Raw genomic sequence first — 25,707 nt, 5'->3', positions numbered from 1 at the left:
GAAGTTGATGAAAATAAATTGCTTTGCAGTTCCTGCTGTGGGTGACAGAAATGCTGGGTCTGTAATTTTCCAAAACTGTGCATTTGAAACCAACGTGAAGGGTGTTCTGTGTGCCTGTAGCTGCAGTCATCTTCATAAAATACCTCCCAGGAAAAGAAAGCAGCTCTCACTTTGAATTCTGGGGGTAAGATGCACTGTTGTATCCAGCTTCTGCTGGGCACAGTGAGAGAGGAATCTGTCAAGAAGAAATTCAGGACTGCTTCTGTGCCAGGCTTAGGTCTGCCATATGGGATGGTTAGCCAGATCTGTCTCCAGGATGTCAGAGAAAAGGAATTATATAGCAGACCCTTTTATCAAAGTGTCTGTTAGCCAAGGCTTGGAAAGTGAAGACTGGGACTTGATAATCTGGACACCTCAGTGCCCATGGCTGCTGAGCACATCAGCTTTCTTCTGAGCCATTCACTGTCTTGCTGAAAAAAAGTAATGTGGGTACAGTCATCTCCAGATTACCAAGGTGTACTCAGTAGACATTCTGGTGACTACTCATCTCTTCTTCAAGCAAAATAACCCATGTATTCCAAAGGTGATTTTCAAGTCAAGAGTTTTCTTTTTTACACATTTTTATTAAAAAAAAAAAGGTCATCAATACCGTATTTCTTCTAACTTTCAATTTCAATTAAAATTGCAGGAAATACCATTTTAATTCCCCAAAGTTTAGAATTTCATGTTATTGTCCACTATTTTTGTGCCTTTGTGTTACTTAGCTGACAAAACAGTATTAATGTCTGTCTCTTTCTGCATTCTCTGCTGCATTTCTGTATGTCAGAGAAATGCTTTCTTCTTGTGCTGGTTGAGAGCTGACACATGGAACTTGCACAGGAGCTAATTATGGACCAGGACCTCATATATATGGCCCAGGTGTTCATATATAACTTTGTGTGTGTGAGGGGGCTGGTATGATAGTGTGCTTACAAAATTATGACTTTATTATTTTCTAGGTATTTGGTGCTAGAACATGTGTCAGGTGGGGAGCTCTTCGACTATCTTGTAAAAAAGGGAAGGTTGACACCAAAAGAAGCCAGGAAGTTCTTCAGACAAATCATCTCTGCTTTAGACTTCTGCCATAGTCATTCAATATGGTGAGTACAACCATTCCCAATGGGAGTTACCTGTTATATAAAAGCACTGAATAAAGGGATCTCCTTGCTTTGTATTTTTACTTGCTATTAAGTATCTGATGTTGTAAAGCCTCAAAGTAAAGTGCTGATGTGGTTTGTTTTTTTTTTAATTCTTGGCTCTCCATGAGGCAATGAGCCTGTCACAGATTTTCATGGAGATTACCTGTTGTTTGTCACTGGAGAATTCATTCACAGGGAATGCTTTAAAAAGGAAAACTAAATCCACCAAGGAGAAGCAGTTTGATTTCCATCCTTGTGGTACTTGGGGATGAGTAAGAATTATAAACACTGTATCAAAATGAATCCTGAATTCAAACTTAAGACAATCACACATACAGAAAAGTCATTTTATTGCTTTCTTCAGTTTTTGGTAACCTGCTGGATTTTGGCAACCTTCACTGAGTCCCTTCTGGTCATTTGAGTCACTTTTGTCTTTAATTTCCATTCCTGTAGGGAAGAATTTCCTCAATCTGACTGCTATTGATGCTCACAAAGTTTATCATATGACTTAACCATAAGGTGTGGTTTAACCTGTGCTTTCAGGTGATGTTTTAAATTGGACCAGTTTCTCCTTCATCTTCAGAAAATTTAGATAATTTAAATTCTACTAAATCAAACTGTTATAATCAGTTTGAGCTCAGAGTTTCTGTATAGCTGCCTGCCTGTTTCTGGGAAATGCAGCTCCTTGCAGTAAGGTTGGCTGGGGAAGACCATTTACATTATGTCTGCATGGCTGCTTCTCCATAGCCACAGACAGCCAGAGATTCCCTCTTCCCGGAGGCCCAGGGCCACTGATAGCTCCTGCAGTAGTTGGATTTGCATAAACACTGTGTGGTTACTTCTCAGGAACCATTCAGTGACTTTTTGTACAGTTCTGCACTGAGGACTTGTGAGCCAGGTGGCCACAGCTGAAATGACCACAGGAAAAACATGCCAAAATATTTAACTTGCTCTTCTAGGCCCCTCCCTCTACCTCTCTGACTCATTTCAACAGAAATTCATTATCTGAAAGAGAGCATATTTCTAACAAATTTAAAGGGAAATAAAAGCCTTTCTTGAGGATATATTAAGAAGAGGATGCTGTTACCAGAAGAGGAAGTTTAAAGGTGGTGGATCTCTGTGAGGAAGGTCCTGAAGACAATGCCTACCTGCACAGGCAGTAGTCAGAGAAATTCCCAGAGAAACCAAGAGCAGGTTGCATGCCCTGTCTAGAAATCTGAGTGTTCTCTGTTGGCAGAGATGTCTGACAACTTGTATTCTGTGAATTCTCTGATTTTTCCTCCCTGATAATCAAGAAGGGACCTTCTTACAATCATCACAAGCTCTGGTAGGGTCTACAGCTGTTATTTTTTATGTACACTGGGCAATGTAACCACTGGTGGACTGGAAAAATACATGCTTCTCTTCTCTACTTGGAACATTTAGAGACCCAAACCAAGAGGACTCAAAACTGTTTAAGTATCACTGAAGAGAAATTACTTCCAAATGAATATTCCAGAGAAATTTGGATCTCCCTTGGGACAGAATTTTCCATGAAGGAATGCATATATACACATCCATGCTAGTCCTTTGGGCTTGTGATGGATACCTCTTGATATGGCAGACTTTAATAAAACTGAGTGAGGATCCTGGTGAGTCCACAGGTTTAATGATGCATGGAATTTCCAAGGCAGAGTGGATGCCTTTCTTGAGGAATCCGTTTTCCTCTCTTACACATATTGGATTGTGGGCAGTAGCTTTGTGTGGAAGCAAATCCCCTGTCTCCTTGCCAGCTCCCACTTGACTAGTGCCTAGTGCTGAGTAAGTCAGCAGTATATCATAAACTCTCCCTCCCTGCAGGTCACTCTGAGGCTTGTGTGGTCTGTATTGTATTCTGGACAGTTGTCATCGAACCCTTTTTGAAAATCAGAGCATGCATAAATATATGTGTGTGTGTGAGGATAAAAATTAATGTGCTTTCCTAAGCAATGAAGCCTGACCTTGTTCTGTCGTGGGCCAGTGCAATGACAAATCATCTCATCAGTCAGGTTATTCAGTTATGACCACGTTGAAAAATGAAGGCTTCTGCTTTGGTTAATGACTAAATGTGGGTGCCTCTAACCTGCTGGCAGAATAGATGGATAGCCTGGTGTCCCCAGCCCCGTATCATCGTCCCATCTTCTTTCTGTACCTCCCAGAATACTGTGAAATATCTGTGCCTTGCTTTCACAGCAGTATGTAAGCACATTCAGCTTTCACTCCCCAGAATAGATTGATGCACTAGGATACCTGGATCAAAGAATCAGGAAGGTTTCCCCAATCCTCCTGTCAGTAAAAGGCTGCTGCTGCTACTGAGTAGAGAGATTGCCTGTGCCTGGGATGTGTTTTCAAACAAGCAGCTCACACAAGGAAGCAGAATGGGTTTGGAGCTTGAGTTTTGTGTGTGTTCTTTTTTTAAAAAAGATATGAGCTTGTTAGTTTGTTTTTTTTTTCCTTTTTCTATTTAATGGAAACAGTGAGGGAAGATGTGATTTACCTTACTCCAAGGTGCAGTCACTCATGGGGGCATTGTGGTACAGGTTGGTCTCAGGGGAAAGCTTACAGGGTTTTCTAAGGACTTTTCTCTGTATAACAGCAGTGTTACAGCAACCCCCAGGCAGCCATGGGTGCAAACAGACTGTTTATTGTGTGGGCTATTCTGTGGGATCCTGCATGCAGTGTGTCTTTGTTGCCTTGCTGCTTTGCCTGAGCTGTTAAGCAGAGCAGTCAGCTCAATGATGCAGCAGTATTACTCCTGCTTCCAGCCCTTCTGCTCTGCCAGTTCTGGTGGCTCTGCACCACAATGCAGTGCCCGGAGCAGACGCTCTCAGCAGTGGTGCAAGGAACAGCAGAGGAACTGGGAATTCCTTGGAGATCACACTGAGACCATCCTAGCCTAGGAAGTTTTCTTTGGATGAAACTCACGGGTTTGTTTTTTTTTTTTCCTGAGCTGCCATTCTCATAATGCTGGGTGTCTGCTCTCCAAAATCCAGGGCCTTTCAGATTCCCAGCTAGCAGCCCCAAATCACTGAACCCTTTTGGATATCCTGCCTGCGTGCTGCCGGAGAGCTCCCAGCTCATCCAGGGCTGGCTGTATTTTCTCTTGGAAACAATGCAAGAGCAGGGATCAGGGTAGGTCGCAAATCCTTGCTTTGCTCAGGATGAGTCTCTTTTATCTCAACCGAGGGAATGCTGCAGAGCCAAGGGAGGGTGGGTCCCCCTCATTGGCTGGGGCTGACATCACCGGCAGGAGCGGGGATTGGCGGCGTCCGCCTTTGGTGTGCCGTGGGTTTTGCTTTGGTCAGTCTTGTGTTTGGTGTCTGTGTCTCACAAGCTGACAAATAAAAATATGATTACAGAAAATGCCCCGTGGCAAACCTTATTATGGCTTCAGAGATAACATATAATGCCAATTACTGCACAGGGCAGTGGTGACATTGAGAGGAAATCCCCTGCGGTAATGAGCAGCAAGATGATTATTTTATTTTATTTTTATTTCGGTTGAGCTTCATTTCGTGTGGTGGGTTCTTTTTGGTGTTGTTTTTTTTTTCTTTTTTCCGCCCCGAGAATGCACAAGAGGGAGTTAAGGCAGGTTCTTTATGAATATTGATAAATGACAATTATGAGGGCCCTTTCTCCTCTCATTGCCTGGGGCTGTGCCTGCTTGAGTACGCACACAGCTCTTGGTGAACTGTGTCTGTGTGTGCGTAGGCACAGGGCTGTGTGACTTCCAGGGCTGCAGCAATGAATAGGAGCTTTGTTTGACTTTGCCTTGTGTTCTTCCCATCAGTGCAGGGGTGGGGGGGTGAAGGCTCCTTTAGAAAATAACCCTTCAAGATTTCACAGCAGTAGTGCCAAGATCTCTGGTATATTCCTGCAGGCGAGAGTTGCAGAGCACTGCCAGTGAAGGAGGCTTCCAATGAGAAATCTGGACTGCTTTTGAGAAACAGAGAAAGCCAAAGAACACCAGGTGCCAGGTCCTGTCAGCTGGTGCCAATCTTCTGGTGACTCCTGCTCTGCCTTGCATCTTTGATAAGGAGCATGCTGTAGTGTTCTGCAAGGATGGTCTGTCCAACACTTAGGACTGCAGCATCTGGACAGTTTGAAATCATGGCTCAGAGTCTTCTAAGCAAAACTGACCCAGAAATTGTGGAATGTACTGTGGTTGGTTTCTGGCTTGGGTTTGTTTTTGGTTTTTTTCTGGTCCTTGAGTCGCTAGGTTTTCAAGTATTTTTTCAGACCGTGAACAGTGATGAAGGTGCTTCTTTCCCCTGCTGAGGACTGAGATTCACCAATCCTTATTTGGATCCAGGTGTTTCAGGTCTGTGAGTGAGACTTACTCTGACACAGTGAAAATTTTCAAATTTCCCTTGTAGAGGAGACGTGAGAAAACCCATCAAATACAGCAGCTTCAATGCCAAAGGCAAATTTACCAGATCAGCTGAAGTCAGAGGATATGAATATATATGTTTACTTCTTTATATAAGGCACCAGAAACCCAAGAATGTCTTATTGCATGCATAACCAGGTAACATTCTCTGGCAAGTGTATTACTGGTGATCAAACCTGACAGTCTACTTTTGGCTTTGAAGTACATGAATATATGGTTTGAGGCAAGGTTGGTGGGGAAAAGCAATATATTTTAATAGATCAGTGGAAATAATTATCAAAAAGCAAGCAAGTTTTTATGCATACTAACCCTTCTCCAGGAGTCCTGATATGTTTATAGATGTCGTCCTTTTTTCCTAGCTATAACTACATTCATTTGGTATGCAAAGTGCTGGAAGGACTTCTTAAATTTCAGCATAGCAACCATGGCTCTAAACAAAGATTCTCCTGTAGGTAGATACAAGTTACACATTCAGATCTGCTTTACAGAAACAATAGAAAATAAGGTGAAAAGCTTTTTCTGCTCAAGGAAATTAACAACATTGCTTTTCATACTATCAATTATTACTGATAAATTATATTGTATCTCATCAGGCCCTTTTGAGAGGCATACTGCAGACAAATTACTCAGTGGTCTGGCCTTTCTGGGTGTTAGGGGCCAGTAAGAAAAGCATTTGCAAAGTAGCCAACAATTTGGTTAGTACAATAACCTGCAACAACTCCAATTAGGTTTCTTGGTTAGAAATCTGTGACCTACAATGAGTTGTCATAGAAACTGAGATGAACGTTTCAGCTTGAAAATCACTTTAAAACAATGGGTTATTTCATCATCTTGTGCCAGGTGACCATTATCTCCTTTGAGTCCAAGATCAGGTCTGTTATTACACAAAAAAATCTTCTGCCAGCCCTGGGGGAGAAGGAGAGAGATTTTTACTTCTCTTTTTATGTCTGCTGCAGTTGCCTGCAGTACAGATACTGGGATATTCCCAGAGCAGGAGTACAGACTAGAAAGGCAATGGAGGAACCTGGAGAGTAGCATCACTGTGAGTAACCAGAAAGCAGGTGCAGCCAGTGTGTAAGTGGGAAGCTGGAACATGTAAATACTTACATGTGCCTTTCATTTTTAATGCACCACCTCCAAGAACTGTGTACGTTTCCATGGGACAATTTTTTCAGAGCTCTCTCTGTATCCATCTTGTGCTCTGAGGGAACTGTAAAGCCTTTCATGAAATCTGTAGAAGAGGAACATTGCTGAGGGTCTGACAGTGTGTGCTTCCCCTGTCACAGGCTTGTTTAATGTCTTCCTTTTACTCACAGGCCCTTCCTTCAAAAATCTGACATATGCAGGCTCCTGGAGCTAACTTCTCACCCCATTGTTAAGACTGAGGAGCTCTGGGACACCTTGGATCAGGGTTACACCAAATTCCTCTGCAGTGCTGCATTTCTTGTTCATATTCTTTCTTAGCCTATTCCAGGCTCAATAGGAGAGTTTACTGTGTTTGTCACTAAAGAAGGTGCTTTCTTCTCTTCTGATTTTCCAGCCATGTGATAAAGCCCCTACAGCTTTAGAGCCTTTAGAACAACAAAAGGGTAATGATTCCTCTGTTCACCTGCAGAGAGAGGAGTTGATTTGGTCATATAAGGCATGGAGAGCCACAGAGATCACTTGGAATGGGACCAAATTAAATGCATTTGCTCTGCAATGTTCCATTAATGCCAAGTAATTACCACATACAGTGGGATTTTTGTTTTGTTTTGGTTAATTTTGACACAAGAGAGTTCTCTCCAAATAGGAATGCATGAGGCTGTCCGGGCTGCTGGGCTCCTAGGTAAATTATAACAAACCTTCCCTATTCTCATGTGTTTTTCTCCCTTCCTTCTGGCATTTGAAAAGCTGGTAATACAAAGATGGAGATGCAAATGCAGAGAGGAGGTCTCATTCCCAGTGGCAGTGATTCTGGTTCTGCCACTCTGGTGCAAACTCCAGTCCTGACTTCTGTCCCAGGATGCTGCCTTGGCAAATTCAAAGTGCTCCAAAGATGGATAGCAGAGAAATGTTTCAGCTAGAAGAGAATTTTTATTGGGGCATAAAATTCCCTTGTGGTTGAATGTGCAAGCACTGCTGATTATACTGACACCCTGATCTCTGAGAGGAATGCTGCCAAAATTTAAAAAAAAAAAAAAAAATACTCAGGCTGCCATTAAATTCCTATGCTAACCATTCATACTGGGCACTGGGGACCAGGTTGAACTGTTCTAAAGAGAAAATTACCTCTATCCCAGCCAAAACCAGGTCACAGCAGTATGTCTGCTATGGAGTGCACACGTATGAGTATGTATGAGGAAGCATCTTCAGCTTCTGTACCGTGTTGTCTGTTCAGCAGTAAGCCAGGAACAGGAGCCAAGCCTGCAAAACAACCATAGCCACTGAAAACCATGAACAATAGAAGGACACATGCTCCACTTCAGCTGTGGGAAGGTTTCTTCTGTTGTACTATCAAACCTTGCTTTCTTTACCAGGTGCTGTTAATTGTCTGAGCCCTGTCCTCAGACAGAACTTCAGTGCATCTCCCCAGTTGGATGACCTCTTCACAGCACCCCATTAGTGAAATCAGCAGTTAGATGAGAGCTGTTCAGGATGTCTGCTGAAGAAAATATTAAATCACTCACTACTGTCTCATTAGTGTCCAGCTTTCCTAGCTTGCCTTAGGGCTGTCTGTGGGCTGCAGCTGGAGCATGTTCACATTTGGCAGATGTTGACCATCTTGCCTTTGTCCAGAACTGCTGTCCTTGATGGCAGCTCTCTGGGGTTCTTTTGTGGCCATTATCTGGTCATTCACTGCTTCTGGAATGTTTCCTTGGCAGTAATCTCCTACTTTTTATTAGGTATGACTATCTTGATAGTTATTATATGGCTAGTAAGTCTTCTGACTCCAGTTGCCTTAATACTTTGATTTCTTTAAAGAAGATAGATTTGATACAGCAGCTTTGGCTTTGTCAGATGAAAATATGAACAAATCTGAACCATGCTGCACCGTTATTTACTGGAATTTTTTGCATGTGGTTAACACAGACACTTGAACATGCGGGGTTTATCACATTCGTACAAGATTGGAGACTAGATTATGCTCTTTAAAAAGTAAGGGGGGAGGAATAAGAGGACCCAGTGGCAAGGAAATGACCAATACCTGCTTTGAATGTGTGGTGTTTTCCTTTGGAAATACCTGTTACACACTCCAGGTGTCCTGTTACAGTGTGCTCTGGTTTTGCATAGAATTGACCTGCATTATTTACAAGCTGTCTCCAAGTCATGGTTGGAGATACTCTTTGGATCAGAGGAGATAATTTCCAAGACTTTTTCACACCGTGTTTCTCTGGGAGGGCAGAAACAATCCTTCTTTACCTTCATAGAGGTGGTGTGGATGAGGGGTGTCAAAGTGAAGAGGAAATGATGTGACGTCTGCCTTCCATTAAGGGTGTCACTGGCCTGGACTGTCCTAGTGGTGGGTTTTTTTTGCTGAATTTCTGTTCAGGGTAGCTGGTTTTAGTGACCAGTTGCAAATGACTGCTGTTAGCCTGGCACACACGCTGTTGAGTGGCCATATCCCACAGGTTTGTGTTCTAACCATTTTCTAATGGAAGCTGTCCCTGCTGCCTGCGGGGCTTGAGTGCTTGTATTTGGACCTTTTATGAGCAAGACATCAAGGACTCCTTTTGCCTATTCATAAGCAAAAAGAAGAAAAAAGCTGCTTCTTTAGTCTGCCCAAAGTGCTTCTCTCATCTCTGTGACTCTTCAAGAGTAACAAATCGAAAGAATCACAGAGTAATTTGGGCTGGAAGGGACCTCTAGGGGACACGAAGTCCCCCCCTCCGCAGCGAGCAGGGAACTCCCAGCCAGGTCAGGTGGCTCAGAGTCCCATCCCTCACCTCAAACCTGAGACCACCAGGGGAGAGACAGCGGTGGGCGCCGTGCCTTTAAAAACTGCGATAGGTTGAGAAAGAAGGGGGGTCCCGGAGTCAGGAAAGCTCGAGGGAGACCTGGAAAGAGCCGGGAATCGGCAGCGATCGCGACAAAGCCGAGAGGCTGAGGGGAGTGTGGGGAGTGAAGGGGCTGAGGGGTGAGGTAAAGGGCGGGCAATTGAAAGGCGGGTTTCGCTGAGAAGCGTCGAGTGCGGGTGAGGGCACAGTTGTCACCGGGGGAGCCGGCGGGCAGGAGGGGATAGACAGAGACAGACACACAGACATAGACACACAGACACAGAGACAGACACACAGATATCTGTGTATCTATCTGTCTGACAGATAGACACACACAGACACACAGACACAGACAAGCAGGCAGGCTGTGTAGGCTGGAATCCTCACTCTCTGAGGTAAACATCTCCATTCGGCCCAGTCCCAAGAGCTGTGGTGACCCAGAGCCCTGCAGCCGCCCAGGTAAGGGAATGCCCGAGCCTGTGCTCCTGCAGGAGGGCAGCAAAGACAATACCTGTGTGGGCTGTAGCCAGGGAAATGATCTGCTCAGCCTGGTGGCTGAGGTTAAAGTGGGGAGATCAAGGACCATATGTGACAGGGAACAGGTACAGGCTGCCATCCTTAGGGAAAAGGCAGCAGGTGGAGGCCCCATGAGAGGTAGAGGATCCCCTGTCCTCTTGTCTGTGGGCAGGAGGGAAACTAGGAGGGGATGAGGGCAGTGGAAGAAGGTCCCTGCTCAGGGCAGCAAGAGAGTCCCCTCCAGACCTTCCCCACCTTCCCAGGTGCCCCTACAGAGCAGATACAGGGCTGTGATGATGGACAAGCAGGCAGATGAGGTTGCTGATGAAGCCCCATCCAGGGATTTGCCAAAGCAGCCAGCTCCACATATTAAGAAAAAAAAGAAAAGAAAAACAAAAGCAAAGTCATCACAATTTTTGTACAAGATTATTGTCTTTGAATATAAAGTCAGGTAAATGTAATGGCTGCACAAAAGCACTTGAGTTGTGTTGGCTATGAGTAATGGAGATTGATAAATTAGTTGATATATGATGACTTTGATTTGAAGCAGTGCTTGCCATCCTAAAGATCCTGGCTGCCTGGCTCTTCCCATGCAGAAATCATAAGAGAACTGTGCTTTGATGGACAGAAGGAAATCCTCTCTCTTCCTTCCCGTTGCTGGCTCCCTCAGTTATAAGCAGTGCTGGGTTTAAGGGATTTCTCCATCAGAGCTAATTACCTAAAATTACTCCAAAGCTGTATGTCTATGTAAACAACTCCTAATATGGGCTTTTTGCAGTGGCACTTAAACCAAGGCTTTTTTTTCTCTAGGTATCACTCATTCTTTTTCTGTTGTTGGCAATATGTTGATGCTGTTGCCTCCTGCTTTAACGAGCTGACATATGATGGAGTGTATCAGACCTAAATGAAGAGAGAACTACTCCTTCTACCTGTTTCCCTGAGTCTCTCCCTCAGATTGTGTTGGTATCATTGGAAGCTGAAGATGTTCATTACCTATCCTGCATTCATCAGGAGTGGGCATTTGGGATGTGGTCTAGAGTATTGCAAAGATTTGCTCTTGGATATGTGTGTTCTCCTGCCCGGGACAGGAAAAAAAATGAAATCAATTAAAATATGATAGGTTGGATGTTACGCTGGATAAAAAAACCAAATTTTGAGGTGGGAAAGCTGTGGTGGATAATTTAACTCACATTTGATCTTCTCTTTACAGCCACAGGGACTTAAAACCAGAAAACCTACTGCTGGATGAAAAGAACAACATCCGGATAGCAGACTTTGGGATGGCATCACTGCAGGTTGGGGACAGCTTGTTAGAAACCAGTTGTGGGTGAGTGTCTCTGAACATAATGCAAAAATCAGTGATAGATTTCAGACATAAAAGTTGTCTATAGTAGCCTTCAGTAAAGACCTTCAGACCTAGACCATGCATTATTTCCCAGAGAGAATAAATTGATATGGTATATATCATGTATAAGATAGCAAACAGAAGGGCTTTTTAAGTGCTTTACAGTGGAAAACAAGCAACTGTAGCTGTCACTTGTGGATATAAAAATGAGGGCTTCCAGGTTAGTATTCATCTGAATATGCTGGTGTTTGCATTCACTGCCTGTGTAATTTTAGGAAACTGAAAGCAGTAGAGTTGGTTGTTTTAAGATGAGGCTTTAAAACTATTAGCAGGTGAGAAAAAACAAATCTAGGGGATCTGAAATGGAATTTGCAGCCTGACTAGGCTGCATTCTTGTAGCTCTTCCTTTTCATGCTCCACACTGCTTCATTTTGGCCCACGTTCAGGACTGATGGGGAAGCAGCAAGGTCCTTTGGAATTACAAGCAGGGCATGAATGCAGATACAAAGGAGACAGCTTGGAGGAATATTTCAGGGGCAATCTAAAACCATTTCCATGGTAATTCAGTTGTCAGCAAGAGCTTTCCAGGAATTTCCAAGTGAGCCAGCAAGAAGCCCAATATCTGAGCCAATCCCAAGTGCCTGTCTGGGGACAGGATGTGCCCTCATCACCACTGCCTTTATGAGTACCACCTCAGCCCCCCAGAGGTATGGTTTGGTGCTGCTTTGGCTGTGCAGGGAGATGGGCAGAGGCAGCAGCTGCATGGAGCTGCTGAGCCTGGCACCACTACACCAGCTCTGAGCTCTGTCTGGATTTGTGATAAGCTCAGCAACTGGGGCTGCAGACAGCACCAGCAGAATTCCACCTCCTTCCGTACAGACCTACTCTGCCTGGCCTCTGGTAATGTGAATCTGATGACTCCAGCCCAGCTCATCTTCAGCCAGTTTCAATCAATGTTTCTTTCAGTCTGTGCTCTGTGCCAAGGCAATTCAGGGCAGACATGGAGCCATCCTCTTTCCCTGCATAGCCCAGCCACTGCATCTCAGTCATGAACTGTACAGCTCTCCTTTGCAAGGCATGAATCATGGGAAGCAAAATTATTTGAAGTTCATGATGATAGAATGATGGTTGATGAGTACACTGTGACCCACCCATTCCTTCCTGTCCACATCAAGTCAGGATTTGACCTCTTAATAGCACAGGTGAAAAGCAAGGGCCAATGAGTCTACACATCTGTTTCTTGCAGCTGCCTTGAAACCTCTCCTCTAGATTAGGAAATAAAGTCCTTCCTGTGGTTCCCACAAACCCTCCATACTCTTTAGATAAAATTTTCCCTCTTCCTTCCAAAACCAACCCTGTCTCACATTGCCCTGTGGGATTTTTCAAACTCCTTGGCAACCTTTCAGTGGGGTTTTTGCTCTTGTTAGTACTGGGATCTGTCAGCCAGGTCTAGAGTCTCAAAGGGAGTCTTCCTTTCTATAAGCTGTGCTGGAATTCAAACCTCTGTGCTTCAAGCAGAGCCAGCCCCCACATTGCAGCCTTAAAATGAGCTAATAAAGAAATCAATGGAATGGAAGAGATGTGCCTGTAATAAACAGAACACAGCAGCCATGCTATGATCTCCTGCCTTGCAGATGCATTTTAAGTGTGTTGCCAATCACTAGGCCTCCATGTGAGCTATTACACCACTTCATTAATTCTCCTGGCATGGAGCCCAGCGTGCCTGGTACTGGTGTCTTGTGATCTCTCTGGTTTGGGGGGTGAAGAGAGGAAGGAAGAAAGGAATATATGACAAATATGCCACACTGTTCACAAAGAGAGGCAATCCAGTTACAGCACCCTTTCCCTTGGAGACCACACAGTAACCAACCTCAGAGCTTTTCAAGGTGAGTTTTACCTACCCACATATTTGGTCTATTCAGGCAGCATGAAAAGCAACAAAATAGAGTCAATCACAGCTGAGCTCTAATGAGATGCTCCTCTGTGTATCCAGAAGTTAATTTCCAGAATGGTTTTATCTGTGCTGTGAGCACTGATAATGAGATGAAACTGTAGCATTGCCATTGACAGTCACGCAAGGAGTCTCCAGGTATTTCTGTCAGTCAGAGTGGGAGGATCATGTGGGGTTGAGCTGTGTGCTGCAGCTTTTCCAGTGCAGCAGAGTGGTTAGAGAGCAGTCAAAAATTCATTGCTGTCACCAGTGAACTGCTAAGTATAGTCCAAAGTCTGGGTAGGCTTTAAGTCACCCCAGAGTCTTAACTGGCCTCAAGAAGATAATCATACAGCCTGAGGTATGCTGAATTGCACACCTCAAAGTCAGTGTTTTCTTGGAGCTAATCTTTAGATCTGCATGGTTTTCTGTAGCACTGATGGCTGCCTGGAGAGAAGAATAACAGCTCAGTTCAGTTGTGTTTGTCTAAGGAGAGGGAGGTAAAGATGGACTTGCTGTTCCATTGATATATTTTGTCATTGGCAGACTGCACATTGGGCCTTAATTATAAAGAATGCCCAGTACTGGAAATATATATTGCACAAATCCTGCCTGTACACAGCACAGAGGAATAAGCTGTAGTTACAAACATGTCTTTAGGTCCTTGAGGGGAAGAGGAGCTGTGTGTTCAGTCTGCAGGAATAATTATGCCTACTGCAGAAATTGCACAGCAAGGCAGTCTCCTGGAGATATGGTCCTTGAAATGCCAGAGTAACACAATGAGTCTCTGCATTTCTCCAGGAGCAGGGGAACTCTCTGAGCAAACAGCAGACAAGGAAGGGATTAGAAGAAGTGGTAGTATGCTGCTTCTGTTATTTTAGATCTCTAAAGCTCTTCCTTCGCATTACCCATCCAGGCAATGGCATCCAGAGACTATTCCGTCTCTTTTTACAGTGATTCTTCCTAGCATGATGCCTTGCAGTGTTTCAGAATGGTCCAGTCCATCCTGAACTGTCACTTGGTAAGAAGAGTGAGTCCTTTATGGTTGAATCTCAGGACTGAGACTCAGATGATCTGAGCTTGATTTCTCTCTCTGTCCAAGGCATTCAGAGTGATCTTGGACAAGATGCATTACTTTTCTCTGCTTCACTTCTTCATCTTAACACATCATTGTCCTGTCCAAGTTTCCCTGAACATAAATTGCAATAAATTTTACAGAAGTCTTTGAAAAGTAGGAAGGGTTTGGGCATTCCCTGTTCTCTTTTCTTTAACTAAGAAGGCTTGTGGCTAAAATGAAGGATTGACAGAGTATTCTGTTTAGTTACAACCCCTGGGGGCTAGTAAAAATTCTTCCTGATTCCCCATTGCTTCTTATGGAAACCTGGCAAAGTAGATTTTTGCTGTCTCTTTACTTCGCTTTGTTTCACTTAGTACAGCTTCAAAATACTTGAGTCCTACTGAGTGGAGGCTGCTGCAAGCTTCCAGGTGACAGAACCCACAGCAGTGCTAACCTGTGCTGGCTGCTTCCAAATCCCTCTCTCCCATCCAAGATCTAGGACAGAGCTGGCATGTAAATGTAGCTCGTTCAGCGCCAGTCTCTGCAGAGACAGTCAGTATGGAGACTGACAGCACTGCTGACAGCCCCCCAATTATTAACTGACTGCATGCAACTGGATTCCCCTATATTGAGGCTTCCAGAGGGAACCCGTGGCCTGATGCAGAAAGCTGTGTGCATGTGGGAAGAAGGGTTCTGATTATGGTATTATTGAGAGTGAGAAGAAAGCCTTATGCCTGCTGGTGGCAGTATGAAAGAAAACATCAATTTCCCTCCCCAGCACAGTCAATTTCTGTGCTCTCATCTCTTCTTTGACCCACAGGTCACCTGTAACTACAATTTCTTTTTTTATTATAAATAAATAAACCCAAGAAAACCACACATCATTAGGACTGATGACTGTATGAGCTCAGAGTATGTTTTACAACCTGTGCATGTGTGTTTGTTAGCAATGCTAGCAGATAACAGCTACTGACTGCCTTACATCTGCATTCAGTGTATCAGCATACCCATGATGAGCAGATTAGAAGAGCAATGTTCAGTTGCCACACATCTCAGTATCCAAGCACTATTTCTGATTTTAATGGCAAGACATGATGCTGAATGTATTTTTTTCCCTTTAAAATAGATGTGTGCATGTTGTCTAAATAGTATGCAAGTGTCCTACATCCAGTTATTGTTAGGATTGCAAATTTAGACTCTTAAAATTGGAAATGTCCCAATCCTTACTTTCTACCCTCTCTTATCAAGAGCTTCCATTCCCAGCACTCTGTTCCCATCTCCTTCACTCTTGTTTTGCCAACTTTTCCCATTCCTTTCTCCTCCTTTGGCCCTGAATCACAGATTCTTTTCTCTTTTCCACTGGGTTCCAACTCTAGTTTACCTTACCTGTTTGTTCCAGGCAGTTGCTGTCAGTCCTAGATCTATTTCATGTTGGTTTTGCAGTCACTTTGTTTTCAAGTTTGATACCTCATGCTAGCCCCAGACACAGCAGCTTATAGGATCAGTTTTAGGTAGAAAAATTGTTCTTTGAAAGTTAGTAAAGGCAGAATTTTTGATCCTGATGATCTAGGGAGTTTCAGACAGTAAATGCAAGCTACAGTTTTCCAGTGGCTGTTTTGAGTAAACTTCTAGAGAATACAAACAAATGTGCAAGTTTTCCCTTTGCAGTGCAGGGGGCTAGAAATTCCCATTTTTTATGGGAAAAAAAATCTAATTTAGGTTAGATGTAGATAGTGGAAATGTTTCAGCCCATATACAGCATTGCATGCACACACAAACAGTGCAAGGCAGACAAAAAGCAAGGAACAACTTAAAGGAAGTTCAACAACTTAAAATGAGGGTTATAAAGGGAACTATATTGATAACCTTATTGATACCATTATTAATACCAGCCTCAAACATAATATATGGCTAGGTAAAAATACATCCCCATTCCCATTTAACCCAGTTAAAAGACTGCAAAATCCAGCATTGAGAATTTATAGTTTGCTGTTCTTCAGGTTGCCAGTGTAACATTTACTTATCCCCTGCCAGCAGGGTATGGCCATTTGTTATGAACTTGTACAGGTTTTTTCCAACAAATCTGTGTTTGTTTTTTGGCAGATGTAGGTTTTTTGCATAAGCAGCTATTTAATGTTTGATTCTTCCTTATAACTTATTTCATTGATCTCTTCATAATTTTTCTCACTGCATTCAAGTCTTGCTCTGAATGCTAGGTGGGATTTTCATTGTAGAAACTTAGATTTACACTGTTTTTGTATTATGTTTGCCACATTGATCAGGTTATCTCCATTTATACAGGGGTATGTGATTCTATTATCAAACTGGTTTGAGTGAGCTGATGGATACTCTGAGTCCTGATATCTCAGTATACTCAGTGCTTGGTAACAGCCCTCTACCTGGAGAGCAGAGTGTCTGCTGACTGCAGCTGCTGCTCCATGTGCTTATAAATACTGTAAATCAAACTTTGGATGTATTGCACTGTGATTTTGAAAACTGGGGAACCTGCACATCAGAATCACTTGGGAATGTCTCAGTTTAAGGCAGCTGTGTTTCTTTTACAAAAGGATTCTGAAGGGGCATAGAGTTTGATTCTCTTGTGTGTGAATAAGCTGCCTCTATCACAAGCTTGTCCTTCATGACACTTAACTTCCCACACATTGCTACAGCCTTTCCAGCCTGGGCCACAGGTAAAACAGAGGCACTGGGGACAGCAACACATCCACTGCCCCACCCTGACTTACCTGCAGAGTACAGCATGGCCTCTCCTAGCTTTCTTTTAGCAATAGCTTTTGAATACTAAACTTTGCAATCTTCATGCCCGTTTAATACAGGAGTCTGTTTCATTCTTTAAAAAATAAGATCTCTTAAATCTTCCAGGTCTTAATAATTTCAGCTGGTAGATGAGTTAATGAATTGATCTGCAGATTCCTCAAAAGCATAATTGTGCTTCAGGAGTAAACAGCTGTAAGATGGCTGAGGGCTAGATACTGAGTTTTCTCATATAAAGTTAAGTGACTGGGCTGAAGCTTTAAAGACAAAATAGCATTATAGCTATTATATAGCATTATAGCTAACTACAGCTACAACCTTAATTACAGGCCTACCTACAGCTACTGCCTTCACTGCAGTCTTAACTACCACTGCAACTGGAACTGTTTCTTCAGTCTCTCCCTGTCTTACTATCCTGTGTGATCTTTGGTTGTTGCTTTTTCCACTCTGGATGCTCTAACATCTGTCCTTCTCCTGAATTATTCTCTTTATCTGTTCTGCTACTCTTCTGGCATTCCCCTTCATCTTAGCCCTTTGCTACCCAGCATGGGAGGGAAAGCACAGGAGGACTTTTGCCCTAGTTGGTAGCTTCTGTCTCTGAAAGCCAACTTGGAGATGATGACTAATGGGGGGGAAGAAGGGACTCATACCATCCAAGCAACAACAGCTTGATGTGGGGTGACTTCAGTTGCACCTGTACAGACTCCTGTGTCAAGGTAACTTGATGCATAAAAGAAACACAGGGAAGGAGACTTCTTGTTCTTCCCTCTCTGCAGGAACTCTGCATCCTGAAGAATGGCACTCAAAGAAGCTTTTCTTCTTCCCTAAACAATACTACCTAAAAGCATGAGACCAAAGGACCCAGGCATGGACACTCATCTTTGATGGGACCTGGGAACCCCTCAGGTTGTGTAACAGACAATTTGTCACACCTGAGTAGGATCATACAGCTTTCTCTGTGCTTCCTGATCAGCCAACTGCTCCCCTGCACAAGCAGTGATTGCCTGTTGCTATTTAAACCATGCATGAGCTGTTGATCTGTGTGTGTGCAAAGCAGATCTCTCTCCCCTACATAATGAGACCTGTAAGACACATCAGTGAAGATGTGGCCCTGGTTGTCTCACATCTGCTATAGCTGTGCTGTATCTTGATGTGCACAGACCAAACCCTACTCTTCTAGTTTCTCAGATGAAAGGCAGTAAATCCATTTCAAGGACATACACATCTTTCTGAATGCCCAACTTACCTGTCCAGGGCTGTCCTGGATTTCACCATTGCAATCTGGCTTATTTTCTCTGGTTGAAATCCCACAGAAATGCTTTGCTAAGGTCCCCCAAGATCCTTAAAATTACTGTGTCTTAGTGTCATAGCTGTGATTGATCACTCAGAGAGCCCTCCCTGCTCCAGGCAGACTGGCCTGGGAAGATCCACATCACCCTTGAACAAAACCCTGCCAACATCAGTGGGTTTTTTGCAGGAGTTCCCACATGCTTCAATTGCTTCTTGATCTTGCTAAGTAATATATTTGTTATCAAGGACAGATTTGGGCTTCTGCTGCACAGAGCTGTAGCTGAACGATGAGGAGATGGCCTAGGGGAAGAGGCAGGGAATGTTGTTCTTGGCCCATGTAGATAGAATAATTAGTCATAAGAGCCAAGGAAATATTCATGAGACTGTAGAAAGATAAACAGATTTTTTATTTTTAAAATCATTGTTTACTAAATTTGAATTTTCTTTTTAAAGCAGTTGAAGTTGGTCTGTGAGTAGCAGCATGGAAATGAGATTTCTACTGATTCTGGCTGGCCAGAGGATCCCTTTTAGAGCTGCTGGCCAAGATACCTGACTAGAGTGTGCTGGCAAGGGTTCAGTGGCAATGCCAGAAACCTGTGCTCTCTGGGCAGTTGCAGTGCAGCTGTTGAATGATCAGTCAATCCAACTTATTCCATGGTTTTATTATAACATTTTCTTCACCCATTCTACTAGATTTTAACAGAATTTCAGTGGTGCCTTGTAAGACACTCAGCAGATTCCACTACCCCCCAGCTGACCTTAGGGAGGCAAATGCTTTAGGTACATTTGCTAGTGGGTCTCATAAACAGGTATGTATTTATTTTGTCTTCTTCACAGCACTTTCTTCTTTTTCAGATGTTAGCACAGGAAACCATCAAGGTGGTTGATTGCTCAGCATCCACATTTAAGAGTTGAAAAATCTTTGTTGGAGTCATAGAATCATAGAATTGGCTGGGTTGGAAGGGACCTCAGAGCTCACCAAGTCCAACCCTTGATCCACTCCCCCCGTGGTTCCCAGCCCATGGCACTCAGTGCCACATCCAGTCTCTTTTGAAATATCTCCAGACACGGAGAATCCACTACTTCCCTTTGCAGCCCATTCCAATGGCTGATCACCCTCTCCAGAAAGAAATTCTTTCTAATCTCCAACCTAAACCTCCCCTGGCACAACTTGAGACCCTGCCCTCTTGTCTTGCTGAGAGTTGCCTGGGAGCAGAGCCCAACCCCCCCCCTGGCTCCAACCTCCTTTCAGGGAGTTGGAGAGAGTGATGAGGTCTCCCCTGAGCCTCCTCTTCTCCAGCCTCAACACCCCCAGCTCCCTCACCCCTTCCTCCCAGGAATTCTGCTGGATCCCTTCACAGCCTCCTTGCTCTTCTCTGGACCTGCTCCAGCACCTCAATCTCCTTCCTGAGCTGAGGGGCCCAGAACTGGACACAGGACTCAAGCTGTGGCCTCACCAGAGCAGAGCACAGGGGCAGAATCCCTTCCCTGGACCTGCTGGCCATGCTGTTCCTGATCCAGGCCAGGATGCCATTGGCCTTCTTGGCCACCTGGGCACACTGCTGGCTCATGTTCAGCTTCCTGTCAATCCAAACTCCAAGGTTCCTCTCTGTCTGGCTGCTCTCAGCCACTCTGTCCCCAGCCTGTAGTGCTGCATGGGGTTGTTGTGGCCAAAGTGGAGGACCCGAGTCATCATATACAAATAAAAATTCAGAACTATTCTGTAAAAAACTCTGATTGTTCCAGTGCACTCCAGATGGCATGGCCACCCAGAAAGTATTCTGCTGGAGGATGATGCTGAACTCTGCAGGATACCATGCAGGATTTGGGAGGTCTAGCTTAATTTTCTGCCTTAGCCACAGACACCAGCTGTACCAACCATTTAATATCTTCATGGGTCACATTCTGTAGGAAGGCCAGTGGGTGCATTGTACCTGATAGAAGCTAAAATGCATGCAAGACTGAGACACTCAGACACACTAATTGACAAATCTCAACAGTTACTTAGATTGTGTCTCCCTTTCATGCACTGTGATATGTTTTTCAGTAAACCTAATGTGATTTAGTTATATACAACATGCTAGAACTGGTTTTCTTTTCAGAGGTGACTAAACTGAATGAATGTCCATGATCAGATATAATTCCTATACTCTTTTTGCTACCATGTTTTCCCAAATTACAGTGGCATTAATTAGTACCCTCTTTCACTGGTCAGTCTAAAAAATCTGGCATTGGTGACAGGTGGCTTCCTGGCTGCAGTCCCAGTTATGGTGCTACTCCTTCATTCTCATCTGTGTGTACTGTAAGGATGACCTGGCCAGTTTTATGATATGTAAAAAAGACAAAACCACTCATCAAGCATTCTCACGTGAATAATTTCAGTTATCTTCTAAAACCTTGTAAATCATGCATTGGTCCAGTAACACCAATGTTTAGTGTCTAAGCCTTCATACCTGTGAAGTATATATAAAAATCCTTTATAAAAAAAATACCTGTGATAACCTCTTCAATGGAGAAGAGCAAGGGGTGGATATTAAACATTGTACTAAACTTCTGAATTCCATCTTTCCTGAAATTTGTGAGGGATCATCTCTCCTCACTTAGGCTTTTCTGTCAAGGTAGCTGCAGTCCCAAGTGTACCTTCTCTCTATAATCATGGTCTGTGAAAAGCTATGATACCAAATCAGAGCGTTCCATGCCCACTGGATGATATTTTGCCATAAGAGAAGTGTACTGTTTATGGAAATTCAATTAATGAGCTGTCTCTCTGGGCATTAATCTGGCATCCTAGCACAAAGCTAACCACTGTGCTTCTGTTTTGCTCATTACTTTGGGAGACAGGTATTGCCCAGCCATGATTGCATTTGTCACAAGAAACAAATGCACAAATGAAGACAGGTTCAGGGGCTGCTGGGAGGTGTCAGTATAAACAATAGCATGATTTGCACACAGGTCTTAGACGGTTTGCATCCCTTTTACTTGTCAAGTTACTTTAATGAAGGCTATAAAATAAATAGCTGTGGCTATAATATTTAGGCATCAAAATTATTACCTGGCAAGTTGAAGTAATTAACTGTTCTCAGCCAGGAATCAAATCAGATATATGGCTAGGAGGATGTGAAAAGAATATATTAACTTACTAGGTAATACTACTACTGTCCACCCTTTTTAGTTTTTCACAAGAAAAAAAAAAGATGCATGCCAAAATCACTTATCAGCAGCTAATTTTATGACCACTGGAGTAACAGAGCAATCTCAGCAGTAGAGATCCAAGATGTGGTTTAGAGATGCAGGTGTTTGGTCTGAAAATCCTGTCCTGCCTTTTATAAAAGGCTCTCCAGTGTAGGTCTTCTTTCTCATGAGATACAAGGCCAAACAGAAGGGTGGGATTAGAGGGCTGGAATTCTCTGTAGTCATCCAATATACCTGTTCTCTTCTTTCCTTGCTTTTAAGAGATTCATAGTAGGGCCATAGAATTATTTTTTTTTACTAATTCTTGGTGATTTTCTCTCAGAAATACATTCTCATTGTGGTAAGGAAAACAGTGCTGATGTTGCACACTACCATTCCCTGTGAGCAAATCATAACACTGCTAAACAAAATGTAAATGGATGTAAACCACAAATACCAGGCTGTTACATGCTTATTTATCTGTATTTTGTGTTTCAGATCACCACATTATGCTTGCCCTGAAGTCATCCGGGTAAGTCAGTTAACATCAGTGTGTATAATGCTGTGTACAGCAAGTGTCACACCTTGCATTAACACAGATACACCCTCTGTACAGGCAATTTCTCCAAGGCAGGCAGGATTGGAAAGCAACATTTTGCTTGTGTGGTTTAGCCCAGGATGAAGCCACATTGGCCATATGAGGGAAGTGATTCTGTATTATTCTCACAGTACTCTTCCTGCCATGGGGTCAGACAGAGATACAGAAGCCTCCTTTAATTTGATCTTTCCACCCCACGGATACAGTCCCTGATCCTCTCCTGGCTCTGTTGTAGCTGTAGAAGAAAGGGAGTTGGCTATCAGTGATGTTAGTTTCCCTTAAACAGTATGAACTATCTTTTCCCTCTGCTCTTTGTCTTCTGAAAATAAGTATCCCAGATTTCAGTGGCCAAGGTTCCCATCTTTTAAAGCATATCTTTAACAAAAGCCAATCAAGAAGCATACAGAAGGGAGTATCCAGGCAATACTGAGTGTGCAAATAACGGGACTGATGAATAACAAGCTTCCTAAAGAGCCAGGGAAGAAAAATGTCCTTCTTGATGTCCTTAATGCACCTCTGACACTGTTTAAGAGCCAGGTCTAATTTCTGAGTTGTCAGCTATTCCTGCCGTGCTCCCCTCTCCTGAGTCTGTTCTCACAGATCCCAGATAAGACTGGAAACTGATGTTCATAAAAATCAAATTAATGGGCTGGGTTATGTCCTCCTAGTTGGGAAGACCACCTTGGGAAGCAGGTGGCTGAGTTGAAATGTGGGGTTTCCCCTTCTCCCCTCTCTTGTTCTTCAAGGATAATTAATTCATTTACTAGTGTGCAGTCTTTTGAACCTCTGTGTCATTGCTGTGCAGGGAGAAAAATATGATGGGAGGAAAGCAGACGTCTGGAGCTGTGGAGTCATTTTATTTGCATTGCTAGTGGTGAGTCATCCTCCTTGCTCTAGCCTTTAAAAAGAAATCTCTGAAAATGCTGCTGTATTTTATAGCAATTCTATTGACATCATATGCAGATTTTTTTTTCTTTTAATCCATATTTTTTTATCTCTCAGTTGCATCCTTTCCTCTTATTTCTACATCAGTCCTAAAGGTGTCAAGCATGAAGAATATTTCACTTTTTCTTTGAAATGCTCCTGCCCTGCACAGGGGAGCATAGGCAAGTATCAAAAACTTGTCTCCATAAATGCTCTTGGCTGTGTTGTGATACTGCAGCACATTTTTTGAGGGGAAGGGATGTGCAGGGTTGCAACTCCAGGATACACACAGTGTCAAAAACTTGTATAATGCACAATCAGAGTTAGATTCTGCTCTTTATTTTTTGTTTCAAAAAATATTCTGATCATTTTTAATGGCCTAGATCAAAATTCCTTGAAGGAATCTCAGTATAATGTTCTAATTCACCTTAAACAATCTTACTCCTTTTTTCTTTTCAGTCATTACAATTCACTGAAATTTTTGAATTTTTAGGTTTTCTTTTTATGTTGATGTTGCAAGGACTTCAGCCATCTGGCTTGATAGCATCTCATCATCTATTACTCCTGAGCAGCTATTTTCATGGCTGGTAAAATAGAACTGTGTAACAAGCTATTAATATAACTTCTTGAATTTGTAAGAATAGAAGAGAGAATGTATCAAGATGGAGAGGGGGACTTCAGGGGGATTCTTTTGCTTTCTGCTGCTGCATCTTCATCTGTTCCTACATATATACATGAGCCTGCAAATGATTGAAGTAGGTTTATTATTGACAGAGGGTGCAGAGCTCTCCAGTTAATTACATGAGGACAAACCCTCATGTCCCAAGCTGTGATAGCCAGTGGCAGTAATAAAAGAGCTGTAGTTGATACCTTCAGGAAATGCCACAAAGCAGCCTTGCTGACTTCATCACGGCTTAACTCGTGTTAGCCAAAGCACTGAACTATCAGAATTGATTTTCCTTTGAGTCTGGAATGGTTAGGAAAGAATTAGGTAACTTGGGAGATTGGTTACAGAAGACAGGGAGGTTCTCTCTTCAAGGCTGCTTGGATGAACAAACAACAGCAAACAGTGGGCAGCAGCAGGTGCCATCAGCTTTCTGAGGCTCCTGCAAATGGAGCTGGTGATCTCCAGGAACCACAGACCCAGGATTGTTGATACAGAGGCACTACTTGCTGTAGTAAAAGCAGTGCCGGAACTGACAGCTTAAAGCTTCATTATCACAGCAGCTGACAGCTTGCAGCTTCCCACCAGCTATCCTGGAAATGAAGGAAGTTCAGCACCTACTAGAATTAGGCAGTGCAAGAAGGAAGTGAGACTATCCGGGAAGGTGCAGACTTGTTATAAAAGGGTATCAGCTTCAGTTGGGAGAGTTATCCTAAAGATTTCAACTTCTTTTTTTCCTTTGTGTCCTCACAGCAAGGATAGGTCTTTTGCTGCTTTTTGTGGCAAGCTGATGATCTATTCAAAATGTAATTTCAGCTAAAAAAACCCCTCAAGCCATTCATGTAAGTCAGCTACAGTAGGGAAGCAATAGGAACTGATGACCTGACCGCAGCATGGGAACTGGATGGAGTATATTAAACAGGTAGAATGTCTGCTGCTTCCAAAGACTGATGGTGGTTGGGGTTTCTTTCAGCTGTGCTCCATCAGAAAGAGGATATTCTTTACTGAAAGTCTCTCAAATGCTGTTCACCTCCTTTTCAATGTCTGCAATAAATGCATCTCAGGAAGATTAAAAATGAGGAGACTATAAACATTGCTGCTGTGAATGTATGCTCAGGAGGAATACCAGCAGATCAAAAGCTTGTGCTGAGTTTAAATGGATCTGTGCATTTTTGGTGGATTTTCCTGGAAAGCTAGTTTCATATTTTGTATTATGTTTTATACTGGTAGTGATTTTCTAATTAAAGGGATAATAAAAAAATATATATCCTCAGTTTTGTTTCCTATGCTGGAGAGAATGCATCAGCACTAAGAAATTGTTTCTTTTCAATGATTGAAAAGGTGTTTTTTTTCCTTACTGTAATGCTTCATTATGAGATGACTTCCTCTTTTCCATTGTCTCACCATGTTTATCCTGGCTTTTCTCCTGTTGCCCTCTCCAATTACCTTTTGCTCATCTCTCCCATCCCCCTCCTGTCACATCCCTCAGGGTGCCCTGCCTTTTGATGACGACAACTTGAGGCAGCTGCTGGAGAAGGTGAAACGTGGAGTGTTCCACATGCCACATTTTATCCCCCCAGACTGTCAGAACCTTCTGCGGGGGATGATTGAAGTGGATGCCTCGAAACGGCTCACGGTAAGAAGGCATTTGCTGCAAGTCCTGTGAGCAGGGCTTCATTTGTCACCTTGTTGCAGCTATGGTTGAATAACTAAGGTGCTGATCTACTGCTGCTCATGTGTGTTTTCTCCTGAGCAGAGAATGAGTGGAGTTGGTGGAGTCTTTGGAAAGTGGTTACCTTCTCTTTTGAACCATCAGGGCAGATTACTTTTGTGCCTCTTCTCATGATTCTCCTTTATATGTAACAGTGAGCATTTAG

At 43.2% G+C, this 25,707-nt stretch overlaps 1 protein-coding gene across 2 annotated transcripts in view; it reads left to right on the top strand.

The window, feature by feature from the left end:
* The window catches only part of BRSK2 (BR serine/threonine kinase 2), a 297,765-nt gene that overhangs the window by 204,571 nt on the left and 67,487 nt on the right, over positions 1–25,707 (top strand). For both annotated transcript variants that reach the window (XM_008504684.2, XM_030451156.1), the window contains exons 4-8: positions 999–1,139; positions 11,290–11,406; positions 22,143–22,176; positions 23,048–23,116; positions 25,320–25,466. In XM_008504684.2, the coding sequence (XP_008502906.1) occupies positions 999–1,139; positions 11,290–11,406; positions 22,143–22,176; positions 23,048–23,116; positions 25,320–25,466 (508 nt within the window). The remainder of the gene's footprint in view (positions 1–998; positions 1,140–11,289; positions 11,407–22,142; positions 22,177–23,047; positions 23,117–25,319; positions 25,467–25,707) is intronic.

The sequence above is a fragment of the Calypte anna genome, chromosome 5 (assembly GCF_003957555.1).
Source record: "Calypte anna isolate BGI_N300 chromosome 5, bCalAnn1_v1.p, whole genome shotgun sequence".
Classification (NCBI taxonomy): domain Eukaryota; kingdom Metazoa; phylum Chordata; class Aves; order Apodiformes; family Trochilidae; genus Calypte; species Calypte anna.
The sequence above is the reverse complement of the archived record's forward strand: the minus strand, read 5'-3'. Positions and strand labels throughout refer to the sequence as shown.